The sequence below is a fragment of the Podarcis bocagei genome (assembly GCF_964188305.1).
Source record: "Podarcis bocagei genome assembly, chromosome: Z".
Classification (NCBI taxonomy): Eukaryota; Metazoa; Chordata; class Lepidosauria; order Squamata; family Lacertidae; genus Podarcis; species Podarcis bocagei.
In genome coordinates, this window is record NC_138140.1 from 35,173,742 (window position 1) to 35,194,004 (window position 20,263).

Genomic DNA, 20,263 nt, shown 5'->3' on the forward strand with positions numbered 1-20,263 from the left:
TGCGTTAGAGATGCAGTTGATGCCGGTGACTTCCAGGCCGAGGGCATCAAACCAGTCTAGCCCTAGGAGGCTTGGCCGCTGACCTTCGACCACCACCAGCCGGAGCAGGCCCGAAAAATCCTTGAAGGCGATCCGGAACCGGCCAACGCCTACCATGGGAATGTCGTTTCCCTGGTAGTCTCTCAGGTGTACGCGGTGAGAGTCGAGTTGCCTTTTGGATACTCTGGGTACCAGTCTTTTGATGGTGCTCCATGACATGACGGACAGGGCAGACCCGGTGTCGATCTCCATGTCACATGGAGCTCCTTCAATGAGCACCGTGACGTTCAGCTTGCGTCGCGTAGACGAGTCGGTTTGGCCAATCGTGGTTCCAGACGGGCAGCGGCAGTTGGTGAGAGCGAAACAACTTTCCTTGGCAGACTGGAGTGAAGACTTGAACTTGCGAGTCGATGAAGGGGGGGTGTCAGACGGAGCCGATCGGCAGACCTTAGCGATGTGGCCCCTTCTGGAACACCTCCTACAGATGGCGTCTCTGAATCGACACTTGGCACGGGAATGGTCGCCTCCGCAGCCAGCACATTCCGGTTGGCCCTTGGACTTCTGTTGGAGCTTCCTGCGCTCCCGCTTTGTCTGGTGCACGTCATCGTCTTCACTGGAGGATGCCTCATCACTGCTGGCCTCTTCATGATGCACCGGAACTGGCCCCCTAGCAAGACGCGGGCTGCTGGACTTGCGGATCTCCTGGGCGGAGCGTTCAGCAGCTTCTGAGGCCACAGCCTCCTCAATGGCTTTCTGTAGCGTGAGGTCTGGCTTGGCTAGGAGACGCCGTTGCAGATGGATGTCCCGGACCCCGCAGACGATTCGATCCATCAGGGCATCGTCTAAGTCTCGGAACTCACAGTGCATTGCAGCCTGTCGCAGGGCGGTGGCGTAGTTGTTGATTGACTCCCCCTCTGCCTGATTCCGGTGGTAGAACGCATGGCGGGCAGCAATCTTGGACGGCAGGGCGGTGGCGTAGTTGTTGATTGACTCCCCCTCTGCCTGATTCCGGTGGTAGAACGCATGGCGGGCAGCAATCTTGGACGGCTTTGGTGCGTAGTGGTTGCGGAGCTTCTCTTGGATCGTGTCCCATGGTGTTGCCTGGACTGCTTCAGGCGCAACCAATGCTCGGGCCGTCTCAAACACCTCAGGCCCACAGAGGCTGAGGAATAGGCCCCGCTTCCGATCCAATGATACTGCTGTCAGCTCGTTGGCTTGGAGGTAGCAGTCGAACCGAGCGAGGTAGGAGTCCCATGACTCAGAGGCTGGCGCAAACGGCGGTAGAGGCACAAGTGAAGCCATGATTCCGATGCCGGCGTGAAGGGCGATGGATGGAACACAGTGCTCTAGCCAGAACAGTCAGCTCTGAATTGGTTCTGCCCAGTGATTTCGCTCAGTGATTTCGCTCAGTGATTTCGCTCTGTGATTCAGCTCAGTTCAGAGGCTGGCCGCATCTGGCTGTGCTCTGATGTCCATCCATCCCACCTTCGTCGCCAGTATTAAGTAGTGGGTTGACATAGCAGCCGGCACAGCGATTTCTTCAAGTAGCTCTTTATTAAGACAAGCTGGAATAGAACTGACAGCGAACAGCTCAGCCGGCCTGTATTTATAGGCAGCCGGCTGTCAACATTGTAACCACAACAGCTCAGAGTTCCCGCCTAAACTAACTGCCGCGGACCTGAGTGAAAACTATCTACAGACCTGAGTGAAAACTATATACAGTATCCCCCTGTTGGCCCAGGGTGAAACTACACTACATAACAGTTATCCCCTCTCCAGCTAAAATTGAGTGTAGACTTCTTGCTAAGGGTTCTAAGATTAATGCAAATAACAGAGGTGATAGCCGACAGACTTGTTTTGTTTTGTGGCCAAGAAGACATTTAGGTAAATCTATATTATTTATTCTAATAGTGGCAGACAACATAGCAGAAATTTCCCCTAATGGTTGGGTAAATTTAGGGCCAGGATTGTAAAAAAATGTATAATCCAAATTAAGAAAAGAAATTGGATGGTAAGATTCTAACTTTGAGGAGTATGGTTTGGAGATTCCTACGTGAAAACGATTGAGAATAGTAGTAATGGGTCCTTTTTGCAAAGATATTTTGCCAACAACGTGTTTAAAGTATGTATTCGCATTTATACCTGTAGTCATTTTTTGTAAATAATTATTAATTTTCTCTAGCAATTCATGCCTTCTATGTTTACTGTTCTTGTTCTGTTCATTGATTGGATCTCCAGCAAGTTTACCTAAGTTCCAGCTCTGGAACCTTCTTAAAACTATTAAAACATTAGGGAAATATAGCTTGAAGCATGCTCTATTTGAACAGCAGAGAGTAATGAAGCACCTCTGTGGGCACAGAGTACTGTGGTATACAAGCATAATAAGCAAATATATTTCAAACATTTTAAAGAAATAAATGTGGGAGTATATTGAAATCAACCTTAGTTTTCAAACAACATATGCCTGTCCCCAGGTGCCTTCTTTACAAATGCATTTCCAGCCCATTCCTGTCGGAATGCTTTTGTTTTCTGTGGAGAAGTTTTTAAAAAGTGTCAAAAGGTAAATCCTGAAAGATCTTAACTGGGTTGTTGCCTTAGGTTGGATATTCCTTCCAACTTTTTTAAAGAGCTTTCCAAATCTCACATTTTTTTCTTGAAACAATGAAAACACATAATAATGTCCCTTGAATAAGCTGGACCTGGGACTGGAACCTTTTGCACATTTTGGCCAAATCCAGAAAGTTGTAAGTGTGAATGGATTTGTAATCCAATGTAAAGAGCAGAGATGTATTTAAAAACAAACAAAAAGAAAACATTGCTTTTATAGGGACACCATATATTTCCAAGTTCTTTAAGGTGCCCCACTAAGCTTGCTTATTGCCAGACTTTAGGTCTGTCATGTTGCTGAATTAGCATGCGTTGTCATAGCTGTTTAGATTTGGGAGTGCCCATCCTCCAACAGTTGGGCGAAGGTACACCAAATATTTTTTTAATGTGTGGTCTGCCTGTTTGCAATATGAATTTGTTAAGTTTCCTTTGTCATTTGGACGTATGGATTGGTGTGATACAAACTGGATAACATTTGAAATAATAATAATAATAATAATAATAATAATAATAATAATAATAATAATAATAATAATAATAATTTATTATTATTATTATTATTTTGGAACAAATAAAAATTTAGTTGCTATTAGCTGGTCCATAAAATTTTATATGCCCCATCATTTATTTGTTTAAAATATGCTGGAGCATGGATAGATCAGTTGGTTAGAGCATGGTGCAGATAACACCAAGGTTGCAGGTTGAATTCCTGTATAAGACAGCTGCTTATTCATGCAGTTCAGGGGGTTGGGCTAGATGATCCTCAGGGTTGCTTCCAAGTCTTCAATTCTCTGATTCTCTTGATTGTTATTCTTATAGTTTACCTTATACATTTAGTGGTACTGGAGTGCCCTCTACTGTTGAAAGAGGACATAAACCATACTCAAAATACCGTAAAAAAATTCCTTCCAGTAGCACCTTAAAGACCAACTAAGTTAGTTCTTGGTATGAGCTTTCGTGTGCATGCACACTTCTTCAGATACACAAAAGCTCATACCAAGAACTAACTTAGTTGGTCTTTAAGGTGCTACTGGAAGGAATTTTTTTTATTTTGACTATGGCAGACCAACACGGCTACCTATCTGTAACATAAACCATACTCAAAATAAAAAAATTCCTTCCAGTAGCACCTTAAAGACCAACTAAGTTAGTTCTTGGTATGAGCTTTCGTGTGCATGCACACTTCTTCAGATATCTGGTATCTGAAGTGGTATCTGAAGAAGTGTGCATGCACACGAAAGCTCATACCAAGAACTAACTTAGTTGGTCTTTAAGGTGCTACTGGAAGGAATTTTTTTATTTTGACTATGGCAGACCAACACGGCTACCTATCTACTACATAAACCATACTGTATCTTTTAAAGGTTTAAGTTAATTCAACTGCTTTTTCAAACTTGTGACATATGTAGATTTATTATAGAAGTAACTGAACTGCAGAATTATAGCAAAACTGTGCAAAGCTTAGCCTGGTGAAGGACACTACTGATTATTTGCCAAAATAAGTACAGGTATTAATTACTTTAAATGTGAAGGGGTTAGGAGAGCCAATAAAATGTTCAGAATGGCAACTTATTTGTTCAAAATGGACATATAGTCTTTTTGCAAAAAACACATAAAACAGAATTTTTTTAAAAAATACGATTCATTTATGTTCCGATTAAAATCACCATCAGTTATTAACTCATTTGAGCTTTTTTTCCCCTTTCCATTTTGGCCACAGGGTTCCCCCCCCCACCCCCAGGAAGGGTAATTGGCATCAATAGATGCCAGTGTGATACTGTGTTCCATTAACAATGCCTTTATTGAGACCAAATTGATGTGTTTATTGTCAGATACAGTTGATTGTCTGGAAACGAAAACCAAGGGTGATAAACCTGATACAGTACTAGTTTCTGAGAAAGGTTGTTCTTAAAACAGATTTAGTCAAGGAAAGGCATTTGAGATCTGACATTAAGTGTTTGCTGATGACAGTAATCCCCACAGATGTCTGCCATGCAGGTCTTGCTCTGTTTTGTTCATGCTCTACAAAAATCTTAAGATTTTAAATGTGAAAATGAAAGGAGTCGCTTTGATAAAAACACTGCAAAGGCCTAGAAAGACCTTTCTTCTGTTGTGTAGAGAGGTGGTTTGTTCCTTCCCAAATATCTGTAGTGATGCTGTCCTCCTGTACAGTATTTAATATTCCAGTTACAGATGGGTAGCCGTGTTGGTCTGCCATAGTCCAAATAAAAAAATTCCTTCCTGTAGCACCTTAAAGACCAACTAAGTTAGTTCTTGGTATAAGCTTTCGTGTGCATGCTTCAGTGTATCTGAAGAAGTGTGCATGCACACGAAAGCTTATACCAAGAACTAACTTAGTTGGTCTTTAAGGTGCTACAGGAAGGAATTTTAGTATTTAATATGACCATCATCCTCTCATGCTGGCCAAGAGGCAAGAATGAAATCGCAAGAACCTAGTCCTAATCGCTACGCCACACACGGGTATAGCCTTTTCCCACGTGCCAGGCACTCAACTCGCCGTGTCAGCCTCAGCCTCTCCTTTGTCTCTCCCGCTCATCCCTCAGGAATCCTGGCCAAGGGAAGGGGGCGGGGCGGGAGGGCGTGACGTCGCGCGCGCTGCATGGGCGGGGCGGGGCCCCCGGTTGCTGCTTTGCCATTGGCCGGATTTTACCCCGTCCCTTGGAAAACGCCCGCTTCACTTGTCCAGTCATAAGCTATGGGACGGTCTTGCGCATTTTATATCACGCGGGTAGCGAAAGCCTTACTCCTCCCCCTCCCTCCCGCTTTTTGGCCTTTGCCGGTTGCCGTCGCCGCTCTTTCTCTCTCCTCAGCAGGAGCGCCGCCGTGCGAAAGAAAGAGCCAGGCTGCTCTGGGGGAAAGGAGCGGGGGTGGGGGCGTCCCTGCCGGCTCCCGTCCTCAGCCGCAATGTCGGTCCTGAGCTGGAAGCCGTTCGTCTATGGCGGCCTGGCCTCGCTCGTCGCCGAGTTCGGTGGGTGAGAGGGGAAAGAGGGACCCGGGAGGTGGGTGGGGGGCCCCGGCCTGGGCGCACGCTCTCGCTTAACCCCGCCCCTTCCCCGTTACCGGGCAACAGGCCACGCCCTTTCTAGGGCCTAGTGCCTTCGAACTGCTGTCTGGTGCCCGTTAGGAGGCTTTGTCCGGCCCTCGAGGGCTTTTCCTTATCTCCATCCCCTCACTGCTAATGGCGCATCCCGTTTTCAGTTCGGTCCATACCACTCTGCCAGAGAAGAGGGGGTGGGGAAGCCTCGGCGGGGTGAAGGGGTTTTAGGACAGGGGAGATCACCTGCTTCGCATCTCCACCTGCCGGCGAAGCTCGCAGGGTGACCTTGGGCCACTGGCGCGCTGTCAGACCAGCCTACCTCGCAGAGTTGTTGTGAGGCAAAAGTATATCTGTTGATGGAGGGAGAAAACAAGGATCCGAATGTTAACAACGGGTGGTCATTGCAAGGGTGGCTTATTGGAAATGGAAAGAGAAAGGGGAAGATGGCGAACGTGGGAGGTGGGGACGGACAGTATGATGTAGGGGTTAAAAGTTCTGAATTAGAACTCAAGGAACCGAGGTGCTGGTGAAGCTAAGTGGATGACCTTGGGCCTAGCACTGTCACTTGGCCTAGCCTACCTTGCAGGGCTGTAGTGGGGGTGACAGAACCACATACATGGGTCTTGTGACCCTCAGAAGGAAGGTGGGATATAGAGAGAAGCCCCTATGTTGCAGGGCCTCATTTTTCATACTAGTTCAGGCGAGAAGTTGGTTTGACTCCTCAGCACAAAAGCTCTTGGGGTGACTTTGTTCGCTATACGTTCACTCTACCTATGTGTTGTGAGGGTGAAAATGGAAAAGCAGGATATTTTATGCCGATCTGCACTCCTCAGAGGAAGAGTGGCAAAAATACACATAAATATATATAACAGTGGATGACTTGGGTCCATGGGTTGTTCCTGACTTCTTAAATATTTTAATTGTAAAAGCAATTAAATGTCCTTGTGGCACCTTAAGGAGTAAGTAGATTTATTTGTGACACATGCTTTTGTCAATTAGAGACCGCTTTAGCTGCATGAAATGTTATCACATCTATGTATGTATGCATACATCGTGCATGTACACATTGCTTTGTGTTTCTGTATGATAATTTATAAATTGCCTAGCGTTTTCAAGGTGCTATGCAAAGATTTAAAAGCAAAACACTGATCCTGTATGTACACTTAAAGGCCAGCAGACATGTTTCAAAGGGGAAATGATAGGGAAGGAATAGAGAAAAAGCAAATTCAGTATTAGTTCTTCATAGTTGCATAACTGTTCCATAAACAAATGAAACAGCCACTGAAAGAGAGTTATCAGAGAGGAGGAACCAAAAGACAGTCACAGCAGAGCTGATGAGGTGGGCCTTCCTGTCTTCTCCCTTACAAATCAAGTGTATACTGTATCTTACTGACATCCATAAATCACATGTGTGCATATAGACACAGTTTTTAAGGTATCAAGCAGCACTGCAGCTCTGGTTCTTGATAGGATGCAATTAAACACTAAATTCATTAATTTATTTACAGTGAATAACAAAACAGATTAATTCCTTATGGCAAAATGTACAGTGGTACCTCGGGTTAAGAACTTAATTCGTTCCGGAGGTCCATTCTTAATCTGAAACTGTTCTTAACCTGAAGGCCACTTTAGCTAATAGGGCTTCCTGCTGCCGCTGCTCCACCGGAGCACAAGTTCTGTTCTCATCCTGAAGCAAAGTTCTTAACCTGAGGTACTATTTCTGGGTTAGCGGAGTCTGTAACATGAAGCGTCTGTAACCTGAAGTGTATGTAACCCGCGGTACCACTGTATTGGTTTCTGCCTTCTTGAGCTGTTCAGATATGACTCAACAGCGTGCTGTAGCTCAGTTGGCAGTTATTGAACCCTGGAGAATTGTACCAATCACTGTAGACAATGCTGAGCTAGATGAACGAATGTTTTGACTATGTATAAGGCAGCTTCCTATGTTGCTTCTAATGACTTAATAAATTGGTTGGTCTTTAAGGGTGCCACAAGACCCTTAGTTGGTTTTGGTGGAGTGTGGGAAGCAGATGGGAGAAATACTTATCTGTTTGGATGGCTTAGTTCAGTACAGGCGATACTTGCGCTTTGTAGGAAGAAATAAGTCAATGAACTTGATTGCATCCTAGTCAAATACGTAAATTATTACAGAGCGGCTAGTGTTGGCATGGATTTGGGGCAGGATTGACCAATCAGCATCCTTCTCAGCCCTCACTTTGGTGTCTGAACTGAAGTCTCTCTCTCTTTTTCTTATAGGGACGTTTCCTGTGGATCTCACCAAAACACGGCTTCAAGTCCAAGGCCAAAGCATTGATGCCCGTTTCCGAGAGATCAAGTATCGGGGCATGTTCCATGCCTTGTTTCGTATCTCCAGGGAAGAAGGCATTCTTGCACTCTACTCTGGGTAAAGCACTGTCCTTTATGTACAGTAACCACACAATGCTTGAGGCATCTTCCCCATCCTTTAAATTGAGGTTTCAGAACCTGTAGATAGCAAGAGTCAAAACTGTATACTGTAATTGGAATGCTAGGGGAACTCAGCCAAAAACCCCCAAGGAGGAGTGATGCTCCTGCTTTGCTGAGTGGAACTTAACTGTCTTCTTCCCCCACCACAGGATCGCTCCAGCCTTGTTAAGACAAGCATCTTATGGCACAATAAAGATTGGTATATACCAGACTTTGAAGCGACTTTTTGTGGATCGATTAGAAGGTTAGTTTGCCAAGAAAACAGTGTGTGCCTTTTTTTCTTAATCTATAGGGCCATGTATATTGATGATGCCATACTATAAATAATTTATCTGGTTTGGGCTTCCTCTTTTATGTCGCTGGCCTCAAATCCCTAAGGTGGACAAAAGGGCTGCATCAATCCACTGCAAATCGATGATGGAACTGCACCCAAAGGTGTTCTAGAAAGACTCAACATATTTCAAGTTATAAAGTTTACTCCTCAGGAGTAGCTTTATTTTTTACTTCTCTTCTTCCAAGAGAGAGTGAGCCACATTTCTCTCCACTTCATTTGCTGTCTTTGACATTTTCTACAGCATCTTTGGATGCAATTGCTCTTGTCGGTCATAATTCACGTTTTTAAAAAAAGTTCTCACTTAATGTTTGTTTATCAGTGGCTACTGTATGAGATTGGGCCCTTTGGTGTAGGTATACTAAGCTTAAGCATGCAGGGATGGTTGTATTACATACTTACATAATTTCATTTGTATGCCGTCTTTCCACTGTTCAGGCCATGCTCAAGCTGGCTTACAATATGAAAAAATACAAAACTGCAACATTACGAAAGTAGTAATAAACAAAAACAAAAAAAAACCAAACTGAACACTTTCCACATAAATCACAAGATGTAAAATAAAGATCCCCCCCCCAAAAAACCACCCCACCCCAAGCAACACCCCAGCCTGAAATCTGTTCAGCAGCTTCAGCTTTTGTAGCTGGAGTCAGTTAAGACCTGGGAGTCCCAGACCAGGTGGAAAAAGCTTGCAAGGCAGGGAGCAGGTCTTTCAGGTCTCACAACAATATAAACATGTGAGAGGGCTCATGCATACATGGACTAATCCCACCCTGTGGATACGGGCATGCATGGTTGACATGCACTACTACCACAGCCAATGCACAACTGACATCAGTCTGAAAGGACTTCTGTGCATGCATTTATGCACACACATAGATGCACTACAAATAGCACCTGCTATTCCTGGAGTCTGGCAAAACTGGAGTGATACTTGAGTGTTGGGGGAAGAGATGCTTTTTACTGGAGGTAGGTGAGGTATTGTAGCCAGTCATGCTGTGATTTTCATTCAAACAACTGGCTGTTACTTAGCTTCATCTTGGTCCATTTCCTGGCAGCCTCTCTAGTGCTTCCTGCAATTCAGAATCAAGTTCCTGGGCAGCACTGTCCTCTTGCTTTCCTTTTGGGAGCTTGGAGCTTGGTACTGTTGTTGTTGTTGTGGGCTCTGATTAAGCTGGTAGCCCTGCCACTCCTGGGCTCCTGATGGAGAAACCATAGCATAGCTTGAGTTCCTCTAGTACTTACAACTGTAGAATGTAACATAACTTACTAGAATCCAGCAACATGCCTCCTTGTCTCTTGGCTGCCCAACACAGTTGCCTCTGTCTATGCCTGCCACATGTGGTGTGTCATGGTCTCTCTGCTTCTGGGTACTATATCCTAAATATTTGTTTCCCTTCAGGCCACACGCAGCTGTTGACCCGGTCTCCTTTGGAGAGCGCTGCGGTCAGTACCACTGCCCTTCCCAGCATTAACTCTGCTCTAACTCTTGGCTTTTACTTTCTGAACTAATGATCTAATCTCCTTGGCTGGGGTTTTTTTGGTCTTGGGGATGGCTCTTCTAGGTTTTGGTAGAATCCTCCCCACCCCCACCATCAAAATTCTTTGAACATTGCCCCTATGGGATTGGATGACATTTCTTTAGACAGATAACTGTCCCAAAGAGCAAGTTAACTGGTAGCGTGCTCCTGTGCTCTCATTGGTCAAGCTGCAGAAGTACTTTCATTAAAAACCAGAAGTGTCACAAGGCTGTTCTTGGTGCCATAGGCCCAAAAGAAAAAAAGCTGGAACACTTGGTCTTTATGTAGCATTACATCTTTGTTGTCTTTGTTTTTCTTCCTAAAATACTCTCTTGCTCTCCCTCCTTTGGGGTCCATTCTGGGGTTATAACTTCCTCTCCAAACTCCTTCCTGTTTGCAGATGAAACATTACTACTAAATGTTATATGTGGAGTTGTGTCAGGGGTGATCTCCTCTGCGCTGGCAAATCCAACAGATGTATTGAAGGTAAGAGGGACCTGCCTTTGTGTATATACTTGCTGCTTCTATATGTTATCTCCTTTGGTCCTTAGTCTGTGGAGATGCTGCTATTTTGCTTCTACAATCCATAGCACTGCCATAGCTGCTATTCCATGTTTGCCATACTTTTTGACCATACACGCAGCAACAAAGGGAAGAGACCAAATACAGTTTCACATTAGTGTAACACTTTTAAGTTAGACACGTGAAGACTAGTAGTCCTCAGCCTCTTCTGATGAGCCTTTAACTACAGCCTGTTATCATGTTCTAAAAATATTAATGAACTTTTGTATTTGTTTAAAATGAAGATGTATCCATTCATATTTGGTTTTAATTTGTTTGGGGATTTTTCAATATGTTTTATCATTTTTATTTGTATACCGCTTGGAGTATTTCTGATCAAGCAGTTTACAGCCATACCTTCGGTTACGGACGCTTTGGGTTGTGCGATTTTGGGTTGTACAACACACCAAACCCAGAAGTACCAGAACAGGTTACTTCCAGGTTTTGGCGCATGTGCAGAAGCGCTAAATCGCACATTCACATGCACAGAAGTGCCAAATCGCAACCAACGCAGTGCTGCGGGTTGCAAACGTGCTTCCCGCACGGCTCACGTTCACAACCCAAGCGTCCACTGTATATACTTTAAATACAGTAAGCCCACAATTTACACGGTGGCTACATTCCAGGGATCACCCCTAAAGCCAAAATCACTTATAGTCAAAAGTCATTTGGTTCAGTGGATGGCCAGGATTGCCAAAGTTAATTTCCCCAGAACACCCCCCTTTTCACCCCTTTTTAATTCTTAAAATATTACTTTGCACATAAAGCTGAATGTGGACAAATTAAATGTGCATAAGTTGCAGGCTTATTGTAAGACTCATTTTAACCCCCTGCAAGCTATATTTGGCTGTCTTCCTGCTTCTTTCTCTCTTGGGTGACCAGACGCAAAGGAGGACAGCAGTGGTACTTGTGCAGAAGAGGTAATTTAAGCAGGTGCTGTTGATATTTGAGGGATGAGAAAACCCACAGAATGGTTTAACAGTAGAGGAGGATTGCCTTCCTTGCATCTGGTCACATTTTCTCTCTCAAACCTCTTTTCCAACCTTAAGCACACATACACAAAAAGTTTGTGGTGATAATATCATATTAGTTTACAGCATGACCCACCCATAGGCCCTGGCTCACTAGTTCAAGACCAGCCATACACAACAAATGGTTTTGATACCATGCTAGACAGCTGCTTCATGCTTAGATTCTTGGGTTTACAAGCAGTTTACTTTGGATAGCAGCTCATTCATTACTTTATCAGGAATGTTGATTCATTTCTATAACTAGGAAGTCTCTTGCTCATCCATCTCTTTTAGATCCGAATGCAGGCTCAGGGCAGTCTGTTCCAAGGAGGAATGATTGGAAGCTTCATAGACATCTACCAGCAGGAAGGCACACGGGGGCTATGGAGAGTAAGTGCTTATTTTGTACATATTCTTTTCTTTTCTTTTCTTTCTTTCTTTCTTTCTTTCTTTCTTTCTTTCTTTCTTTCCCTCCTTCCCCATCGACTACTTCTCCTTGTAGTGCTAGCACCCCATCCATCTATCATTTGCTTTTAAAAAAATTCTTCAAAAATTCTTCTTACTACTTTTTTGTAGTAAGACTTATCAAGTCTTTTCAAGTCTTATTTTGTAGTGAGACTTATCAAGGATAATATGAATTTCTGCATTTTGGTTTCCTAACTTATGTAAAATCCACGTTGTTTTGGTATAGTGAGTGTGCTGCAGATTGAATTGGCTAATATTCCTAGTTTGCCTTAGTACCAGCATGTATTCCTTAAGTACAGTACACAAATTACTGGGGGGGGGTGTTCAGAGGTGAATGTCCCCATTGATGTCCCCATTGTCCACTATTTAGAGAGATTATTGAGGGAAGCCTGATTTTGCTACAGTTAAAGAGGGGTCAGGGGGTAAGTTGCTCCCCAACATTTCTGCCATAGTTTGAGAAGTGACCAGGGTTCTTCCTGTGGTTGTCTTAAGGCATGGGTTGGGAAACTAAGGCCCGGGGGCCAAATCCGGCCCGCAGATGGTCTGGGAATCGCCGTGGGGATTCTGATCGTTTGGGCTGTGCCATTCTCCCCCCCACCCACACACACTGTGGCAGCGGCACCTCTTCCCTCCCTCCTCCTGGCTTCTCCTTGCCCTGCCTAGAGAAGAAAGGGGGCTGGGCTTTGTTGAGCCACAGTTGGCTGAGCGCCATTTTAAGCAGGCCCTCCCCCCCGAGCCAGCCCTTCCACGCCGCTCATTGTCCCTCCGCCGCCAGCCCGTACCGCTCGCAAGGCACAAATAAGCAGCAACCGGGGCTCGTCCAGTGCTGTGGAGAAGGGAGGGGAAAGTCGGTATGGGGGGATCCCCCCCAAATATAGTCCAGCCCCCCACAAGGTCTGAGGGATGGTGGACCAGCCCCCTGCGAAAAAAGTTTGCTGACCCCTGTCTTAAGGCTATCTTTGTTCTGGATGCCACCTTAGCGTGAGAGAACATGGAATGTGATAACATGTTTTTGTGCTGGATAAATGCTTTCTGCTCCATAACAAATAGTATTTATATCCCCATACATCCAAGTTCTCAAGGTGGTCCACATCAAGGTTAAGAATAAATTAAAAATACATACAACAAACCAATGCAACAACAAAACCACCCAGATTATTATAAAATTATTATAAACTGTATGCATGTCTAGCAAAGTGCTGGAATGAAAGGATAATGAACTTGACCTATTCCTTACTTTTGCCTTCCCCTTCTTTAGCTATTGAACCTGCTTGGGGGGAAATTCTCTGCAGAATCTTAATTTGTCCAGTTCATGAGGTGGATTCAATAGGCTTGCTTGTCTTTTCTGAGTGGGGGGGGAGGCAGCAACTGGGATCATGGTTGCAAACCCCTTGGGTTTGTAGAGTTAAACCAGTTTAATATAATATAGCCACAAAGTGGGATCCAATACTGCATTCTTCCCTAATTCAGTTCCCCAGCTCTGAGCTAAGCAAGCAAATACCAAGATGCAACTTCTTGGAAGGAGGGGGACTACAAGGCAAGAACATGAAGTAATATAAAGAAATCAGTGTGCTGTATTCTAGTCAAATTTTGTTTTCTATTGCAGAGTTAAGGATAGTACAGGAAGCTATCTTTTCTAAGGATAGCAAATGTTATTATGCCCAGGATACTTTGGCAGGCCTTAATAGCCAATGAGCCTTCCTCCAGCCAGTGTGGTGTAGTGGTTAAGAGCAGTAGTCTCGTAATCTGGAGAACCGGGTTCGCGTCTCCGCTCCTCCACATGCAGCTGCTGGGTGACCTTGGGCCAGTCACACTTCTCTGAAGTCTCTCAGCCCCACTCACCTCACAGAGTGTTTGTTGTGGGGGAGGAAGGGAAAGGAGAATGTTAGCCACTCTGAGACTCCTTAAAGGGGGTGAAAGGCGGGATATCAAATCCAAACTCTTCTTCTTCTTCTTTTCCAAAAGATTATGCAGGCTGCAAATGTCAAGGTATTTGGGAGTGGAGATGCATGGGAGTTACTAGAGTGAGGGTCTCTGGTGGCAGCACTATTAACTTTCAGTCTTTTTATTTGGCAGGGTGTTGTCCCGACTGCTCAGAGAGCTGCCATAGTGGTGGGAGTTGAATTGCCAGTCTATGACATCACCAAGAAGCACTTGATCCTTTCAGGACTTGTGGGGGACACAATCCTTGCCCACTTCATGTAATTATTGACCAGTTTTGCATGTATAAAATGAATGTAAACATAGTGCTGTGGTGGGCAGATCACCTCTACCTACCGTCAGATCAATTTTCTGATGAGCAGAGGTGATGATAACTCTTTCTCCAAGGCTGGTCTGCATGAATCAGCTGAGGATATGAGCTCTGTGTGTGAGAGGGAGAGGGGAGAGCAGTATTATGTGGGTCGTCACACCTGTTGATGGCATGCAGCTCCTGGAAGATTTGTCAAAGGTGAATGTGGCCCTTAGACTTTACACTTCTGTGCTGAAGTTTCTCATTTCTACTGCCTGAGGAGTAGGTGTTTTTTTTAATGTTTGTGTCATGGAAGTACCAATCTAACATAAACACAAATAAATTAAGAACAGTTACTAAATCATCTGTACATTCAATTCTGGCAGGCACCTCCTCTTTCTTATTCTCAGCACTGAGACTTGCCACTTTTCAGAAGAGGAAGGGGAAGTAAAAAGAGAAAATGCCCCTTCGCTCACTTCATGCTGGAAATGAGAGGCAAGCCCTGCCCTTCTCTTGAGTCTTCAAGCACATACAGAGATCTCTGGAAGAGAAAGGGCCTCATCTCTAACTTCTTACCAGATTCTAGTCAGGAGCAGTCAGGACAGATCTTCACTGCTTCTAACTTTTACCAAAGCCAGTGCCAACTAATCCTGGCCCTACTTTGAGTTGTCTGTGTATACCGGAAGATTTAGGGGAGAGAGGCTGGTGGTAACCAGAAAAAATGGTTCCTGTGCATATCACCTCCATTATGTCAGTCTTGTTTCTAGAAGCAATATATTAAGAATGGGAGGAATCCGCAACCCCGCATTGTTTCCCCTGGAGTGCAAAAAGTAACCTCGTGTATTCTTCTCTATTTAGTTCCAGTTTTACATGTGGGCTGGCTGGTGCCGTTGCTTCAAATCCAGTGGATGTGGTGCGGACACGTATGATGAATCAAAGGGCCATTGTGGGGACCGTTGACCTCTACAGGGGTACACTGGATGGTCTGGTAAAGGTAAGGTTTGTAACGAAGTCACTTTTGGGTCTTGAAATGTCAGGGACAAAATGGAAGATGGGTTAAAATCCTAAAAGTCCTTTGAAGTTGCTCATACAACATTAAAATAATTCAGTGATGTGTGTATGGCAAGTGAGGTTTCTCCAAAAGCTAATTAAGATCCCAGCGTTATGCCATCTGTTCACAGTTTGTAGAAGCAAACAGTATAAACAGCCTCTTTCAGTTAGCCCCTTTCTTCTTTACTACTTTAAAAAAATAAAAAAATAAATAAATACAGATAAAAACTGATCAGTGATTTGGTGTGTATATAGGGATTGCGCTTTTTCCAAGACAAGGATAAATGACAAATCTACTGGGAACTTCTTGTGCCTTCTAAATGAAGGAGACCTGCACACAAACACATGTCTGTGTATTCCTGTTAATTCTTGTGCCTGCCTCCAAAGCTAGCCTTTGGGACTTTGCCTGCAGTTAAAACACTAGAAAGAGCAAAGGCATGTAATGAGCAGCTAGAGGAGATAGCAGGTACCTGTGGCCCTCCGAATGTCCTAGGACATTCTGCCTAGGAATGATGAGAGCTTCAACAACACTTGGAGAGCTACAGGTTCCCCTCCTCTGAACTAGAGGTTATCTAGAGACTGAATATCACCCTGTAACAGAAAGCTAATTGCTTTCTGGTCTGCCATATAGTTGCAGGCCTTTGAGAGAACTGGTAGGTTGATCACAGTGGGTCCTGAAAATTTTCTGTCTCCTTCCCAGACATGGAAAAGTGAGGGCTTCTTCGCGCTTTACAAAGGATTCTGGCCAAATTGGTTGCGGCTTGGCCCCTGGAACATCATTGTATCCTTTAATGTGTGTGACCTTGGTGGGAAAGGAAAGTCGAAGAGAGTTCTCAAAGCAATTATCCCATAGTATTTTTTTCTGGAGTTAGATATTAGATCACAGCTAGACAGATCTTACAACAATCCAACAACGATGTATTCTCATATCACTTTCAGCTGCAACTAAACTAAACTGTTGTTTAAAGGTGAATGCCCAGTGTGCTGATGCAGGCTGCTAAAATTGCAAGGGCTTCACTTTGCTCCTTGTTTGTTGCTGCTGGGGACCAAGCCATGGTCTGGTTTAGTTTTGGTTCTGAACCTGGGCTTGTGGGTTTACTGCTCTCTAAACAAACCATAAGTGGTAAGCCAATAACAGACTTTGGTTACAGTTCATGGTATACGTGCGGAGAGAATTAAACCACTAACCTAAGTTAAGATGTAATCCTAAGCCACACTACAGCTTAGTTTCCAGCAGGAACAAGGGAAGAGACAAGCTCCTGTGATTTCATCACTGTGTGCTTGCTTTTAAACTGTACTTTAGTTTAAAGTCGTATGCGAACCAGGCCACTGTACATTATGGGAATTGTAGCTGAAAGGACCTTGTTTTTCATTTTAAAACAAACAAACTGGTCCTCTGTGTAGTCTTCCTGTGCTGGGGCATCTTTTGCCAAATTGATATTTTCTCAGGGGTGGGGAGTTGGGGCCCTTTGCAGCTTTGGTTTTATTTATCTAGGGTGTACTAAAGAGTGGTGATACAATTACACTGAGTGGGCAAGGTAAAGGCTGCAGAACAGTGGTCAAAGGGGCCATAGGTACCACCACATAGCACAGCTTAGTAGTGGCAGAGCTCATACTTTGCATGCAGAGGATTCCACTTCAATCCAGGCAGCTCCCATTTAAAAAAGGACCTCTAGTAGTCAGATACAGGAAAGATCTCTGCTTTCAGAATAGTGGTATTTCTTGGTATAAGGGAGCTTCATATGTTAACTGTGTATTTGGACTATATGTATATCCCAGATTTCTCACGCCTGAAATGGGGGGGGGGGGGATGATGAAGCAGTACTCTAGCTGTCTAGCATGACCAACACAGGTGGAAAACAGGCTTTGTAGTTCTCAAGTTTCAGAAACAATGAGGGAAGTCCTAGGGATATTTGTTATCTGGGTGGCTATTTTTCTCTCTCCTGCTTTTTGACCAAATAGTACCAGTCTCTAGGCTTCTGCAATTCTGACTGTGGAGCTGCCTCATTACTTGGGTGAGAAAGTGGCTTCTGTGATATTTCACGAGTGAATAGTTGCAGATGGTCATCCAAAGCAGTTGTTGGTTTAGAGTCTTCTTGTCCCAGCAGCTCCAGGTCGAAAGCACTTATGACTGGATTGCCCTTCTGTTTCATGGTTTGAAATAGAAACCTATAAAGTGGATGCTTAGCTGCGATGAGACTTGGGACAGGGAGCAGGGTGTGAAATGAAAAGCCAATTCCTTGAGGGCATTTCTTTAACTTGTTGACAGTTTTTTATCACCTACGAGCAGCTGAAGAGGCTCCCTTTCTAGGGGCCAGATCGGATTGGTGATTCAGCTGCCCTTCTTGCTCACCTGTTTCTGCATCTTCATGTCTTTTTGCCTATGCGGACTGAGGCCTACCATCCCCACTCCTGAATGCTCAGGTCTCGGGAGCATAGCTTGGATGAGAAGGGGGATGTTGGGGCCAGTGGTATTCAGTGCTTTCCCATAAAGGGAAAGTTGGAGAGCAAGGGGGAGAGAGAGCATAGGGCTGAGTCTGTATCTTCTGTGAAGAGCTGTGTGAGTTTGAGGTCTTTCAGAGTGCAGCTTATTGCAATGTGGATTTTGCAGTAAGCTGTGCCTTCCCCTTAACTTGTGCAAGGGGGAAATTCAAAGGAGCTACTGCATTCCCTTCCGTTGTCATGTTACCTTAATAAACTATTTATTGGAGCTAATGTATGTGTTTTGTGTTTTTCAGTATTGTAAGTTTGATGCTGGAAGAGGCAGCCTGTGAACGAGAACAGCTGCTCTCTTAGTAGACAAAAAACTAAAAAGTTGTACATCGAACTGCCCTGTTCACCAGTCCCCAAGGTAGCATTGTCACAGAATGTATGAATTCACCAACTTCTAATGCTGCACTGCTGTGATGACGCAGAATGTTGGTGAACATTCTAACTATTGTGAAGAAAGGATCAGTTTTTGATTCTATAAATTGCTTAATGTTCACATTCAGTGCTGCTGCCCTCAGGAAACTGGAAAGTCACTTTGACTTGGATGATGATTCATGCTTGCCTAATGATGGAAGAAGCCTAGCTGAGGAGAACAGAGTAAAGATGATCAGAATGTCCTGTGTTGATTTGAAATAACCAAATGCATGGCTGTATATTGCTATTAAATATGTTTTCTTTCACTAGTGTCCTTGAGTTTGTTAAAAGAGGCAAACCTCTTGATCTGTACTTTGTTAACCCTCTAAGGGGGCAAATTGACCTCCCAGGAATGATTCATCAAGGCAGTTGCTATGCGTAGAGTTATTGAAGATGAAAAAATCATTTAAAAGTTTATTGCATACAGATGGGGAACAAATGTTAGTTGCAGGCAAATAAATTGCTTTTCAAGGATGTGGACATCTGAGCCCCATCTGAGATGGGGAAATTCAATTAGATTTTTAAAAACAGGTACATTGCAGGGAAGGGAGGGAATAAAAAATAGCCTTGTAATGCAGGTTTCTTCTATACGTTTTGATTTTATAGCTTGTTAGCCTGGGCCATGAATAAAGTTAGAAATTGGGGACTTGGAGTTAGCCCCCCCATGTGTGTATTATCCAGGTCTCTTGTCTCTGGAGAGTGTGCTATATTGATGTTACTGTCTGTATAATATCCCCAGTAAAGTGGCTGCACGAAGGTAGCAGGTAGCCGTGCTCTGTCTTGATCCATATTAGCTGTTTTGTAGTATTAGCACTGGAAGGTTAGCCAGCTTCAGCTTCCTTCCCCTTCATTAGTCAGATGGAGTTACATCCTGACTTCTGTGCACCAGTTTTTTCTGAGCAGTATTCAGGATGACACCTGTGAACTGTGTGTCACAGATGGCACCTTTGCTACATTTGCTGCGCTCCATCATAATAGCAAATATTTATTTTTTCAGGGTTTCTTCAGCGTCATTCACTTAATTTGTGTGCTTGGGGGGGGGGTTGTGTGTTTTTTAAGTGCAAACACAAGACATGATAAAACAGAGCATAAAGGAAATGCCTTGCAGCTTCTGTGTTTGCTTACGTTACTCTAATTTTTAATATTTATTAAGCACCAACAAGGTTTTGATAAGGATGGGGCCAGCTTGCTCACTAGAGTAAAGTGGTTTGAGCATATAACACCACTCCTGGCTTGGCTGCCCATTAGTGTCCAGGCCCAATTCAAAGTGCTGGTAAATAAGGCAGAAAAACAAACTTATCAAACAAAAGAATGCAAACTCAGTGATTCAAAATATCGTAAATGGCTGCTAAGCACCAACCTTGTGCCAGCTGCCATACTCTCTCTGGGATGTGGGTTCTTCACCCAGCACAGCAGTGCACACAGGAAGCAAGATCTATAGTTCTCAGCTTATACTTCTTCACCCTCAAAGAAATAAGTCAATCACTTCTATGTTTTGTTTTGTTATTTAAGGAGCTGAGGATGATGCACTAAGTCTGTCCTATAGCAACCCTGGGAGGTATGTTGGACTGGGAGACTAGGGCCAAAGTCATCCAAGGAGCTGTAAGCCAGGGTAGAAATCGACCAGGATCTCCCCCAGCCTCTTATAATACACTGCAAAATTGACCAAGGCCTATGCCTATACAGCTTGTATGCAGATAAATTCTGTTCAAATTTTAGTATTGACATGCAGAGGAAGAGGTATGGGATTACTGTGTGAAATCCTTGTTCTACATGCTTTCCTCATGTGTTTTGTATTTTGCATGAACGGACTTAACCTGCATCTCTGCTTCCCTTGATAGGAAAGGCAAGGGACTTCTTGGTACCTTTTTTTTAGTAGCCTACAATCACCTGTTTTTCACAAAGTTCCAGCTATGGGAACCCAAGCAATCAACACATTATCAGTGTAAAAGCACGTTCCACATCATCAAATGTGATTCTTCACTTAATACAAAACATCTGAAATGGTATTTCTCGTAATTT

At 44.1% G+C, this 20,263-nt stretch overlaps 1 protein-coding gene across 3 annotated transcripts; it reads left to right on the forward strand.

Moving 5' to 3' along the window:
• Nucleotides 1-5,398: 5,398 nt before the first annotated feature.
• On the forward strand, nt 5,399-18,507 carry SLC25A14 (solute carrier family 25 member 14). 3 transcript variants are annotated; one of them, XM_081180045.1, is made up of 9 exons: nt 5,400-5,635; nt 7,961-8,108; nt 8,320-8,414; nt 10,422-10,507; nt 11,887-11,982; nt 14,134-14,258; nt 15,146-15,281; nt 16,038-16,118; nt 17,607-18,507. In XM_081180045.1, exons 1-9 carry the CDS (start codon nt 5,572-5,574, stop codon nt 17,646-17,648), a joined length of 873 nt encoding a protein of 290 aa, XP_081036171.1. In that variant the 5' UTR covers nt 5,400-5,571; the 3' UTR covers nt 17,649-18,507. The 3 variants fall into 3 exon arrangements, with proteins under 3 accessions (XP_081036172.1, XP_081036171.1, XP_081036173.1); XM_081180047.1 differs by lacking the exon at nt 5,400-5,635 and adding an exon at nt 6,202-7,043; XM_081180046.1 differs by lacking the exon at nt 8,320-8,414 and having other exon boundaries at nt 5,399-5,635.
• Nucleotides 18,508-20,263: the final 1,756 nt, after the last annotated feature.

Bases quoted from the DNA above. Each gene is read 5' to 3' on its own strand.
- SLC25A14 (XM_081180045.1), top strand. From the start codon at position 5,572: ATGTCGGTCCTGAGCTGGAAGCCGTTCGTCTATGGCGGCCTGGCCTCG. The intron at 5,636-7,960 runs GTGGGTGAGAGG...TTTTTCTTATAG, and splicing joins CTCGCTCGTCGCCGAGTTCG to GGACGTTTCCTGTGGATCTC. The intron at 11,983-14,133 runs GTAAGTGCTTAT...TTTATTTGGCAG, and splicing joins GCACACGGGGGCTATGGAGA to GGTGTTGTCCCGACTGCTCA.